A 1,369-nucleotide genomic window follows, 5' to 3' on the forward strand; every position below is an offset into this window, starting at 1 on the left:
ACTCAAATGAAGGTGTAGAACCATCTCAGGGATGATCAGCAGAAATGGACAGCACCTAAGTTAAATATGAGTGTCACAGAGCAAAGGGTCTGAATACTTATGACCATGTGATATTTCAGTTTTTCTTTTTTAATAAATCTGCAAAAATGTCAAATTCTGTGTTTTTCTGTCAATATGGGGTGCTGTGTGTACATTAATGAGGAAAAAAATGAACTTAAATGATTTTAGCATATGGCTGCAATATAACAAAGAGTGAAAAATTTAAGGGGGTCTGAATACTTTCCGTACCCACTGTATCTCTCTACATTATATTGTGTTCTTGTTGTATTTTTCTTTGCTCCCTTCACTTACTACTTTAAAGTGCCTAAGATTTGTGATTTTCCTGCCTATTTAGATTTGTGTTATTGCTCATCTACTTTATATTTCACTTGTATTTTGTGGCATTCATGTGGACGGCAAAGTAAGAATTCCATTGTACAGGGAAGCGTGTTTCCTAACTGTGCATATGACAAATAAACACTTTGACCTTCAACCTTCATGCCCTGATTTGTAAACTACACTGGTACTGTTGGCATGTAATCTCTTGTGTTTTGTTAAAGTAATATTTTTCTCTTGTCTCTCTCCATTTGTCTTGCTCAGTGTCAGACGAGCCCCTGAAGGAGATGCACTAAATGGTGAGAAATGTAGTTTAATTACATGGTTTAACAGGAACAGGCTCGTTACGTCTGAAACAAGCAGCCATTATCAAAATTACCCTTTGACATTTATTTTGCATCAAATATGTGTGATATAATCTTTAATGTAACAGACATCATGGTAATACAAAATACCATTTTTCCAATATTTACTTCTTGTTTTACTGCACATTTTGTGTTGAATTCTGTCCCCAGATGATTGTCCAGTGATTAACACTGGCATATTTATCAAATGACATGAAGTACTCCTGTAGAATCGTTTTGCAAAATCCTTGACAGTTTTCTTCCTTTTCTCTGTAGCTATTGGCTCCCCTTTCAAGCCCATGGAGAGCTACCAGTACTCGGGTTAGACATGGATTCATACACATGTACTGCATGGAGTTTGTATTTTGTATCCTGTTTTCTTGTAAAATTATTGACTACACCATTTTTGCTTTTTTAAAATGCTGCACTATTATAGTCTCAAATTTCACTGAGACAAAGAGCAATATATAATCCTACAAAATACTTTTACTCCTGTTCAATTTGTAGTTGTTTTGTATTCCTGTGTGTGTGTGTGTGTGTGTGTGTGTGGACGTGTTTTTCCTGCTACGTAGGGACTTCTTCCTGACGCCATACCAACTCATGAGGACCCATTTCGGGGGGGGGGGGACCAAAATTGGGGCCCCCACGGG

General features: G+C 37.0%; 1 protein-coding gene across 1 annotated transcript in view; it reads left to right on the forward strand.

Annotated features, from left to right (window-relative positions):
- Positions 1 to 1,369, forward strand: part of trpm7 (transient receptor potential cation channel, subfamily M, member 7) — a 53,473-nt gene that overhangs the window by 45,921 nt on the left and 6,183 nt on the right. The window contains exons 32-33 of the mRNA XM_020619931.1: positions 640 to 674; positions 996 to 1,040. Of these exons, the coding sequence (XP_020475587.1) occupies positions 640 to 674; positions 996 to 1,040 (80 nt within the window). The remainder of the gene's footprint in view (positions 1 to 639; positions 675 to 995; positions 1,041 to 1,369) is intronic.

The sequence above is a fragment of the Monopterus albus genome, unplaced genomic scaffold (assembly GCF_001952655.1).
Source record: "Monopterus albus unplaced genomic scaffold, M_albus_1.0 scaffold228.1, whole genome shotgun sequence".
Lineage (NCBI taxonomy): Eukaryota > Metazoa > Chordata > Actinopteri > Synbranchiformes > Synbranchidae > Monopterus > Monopterus albus.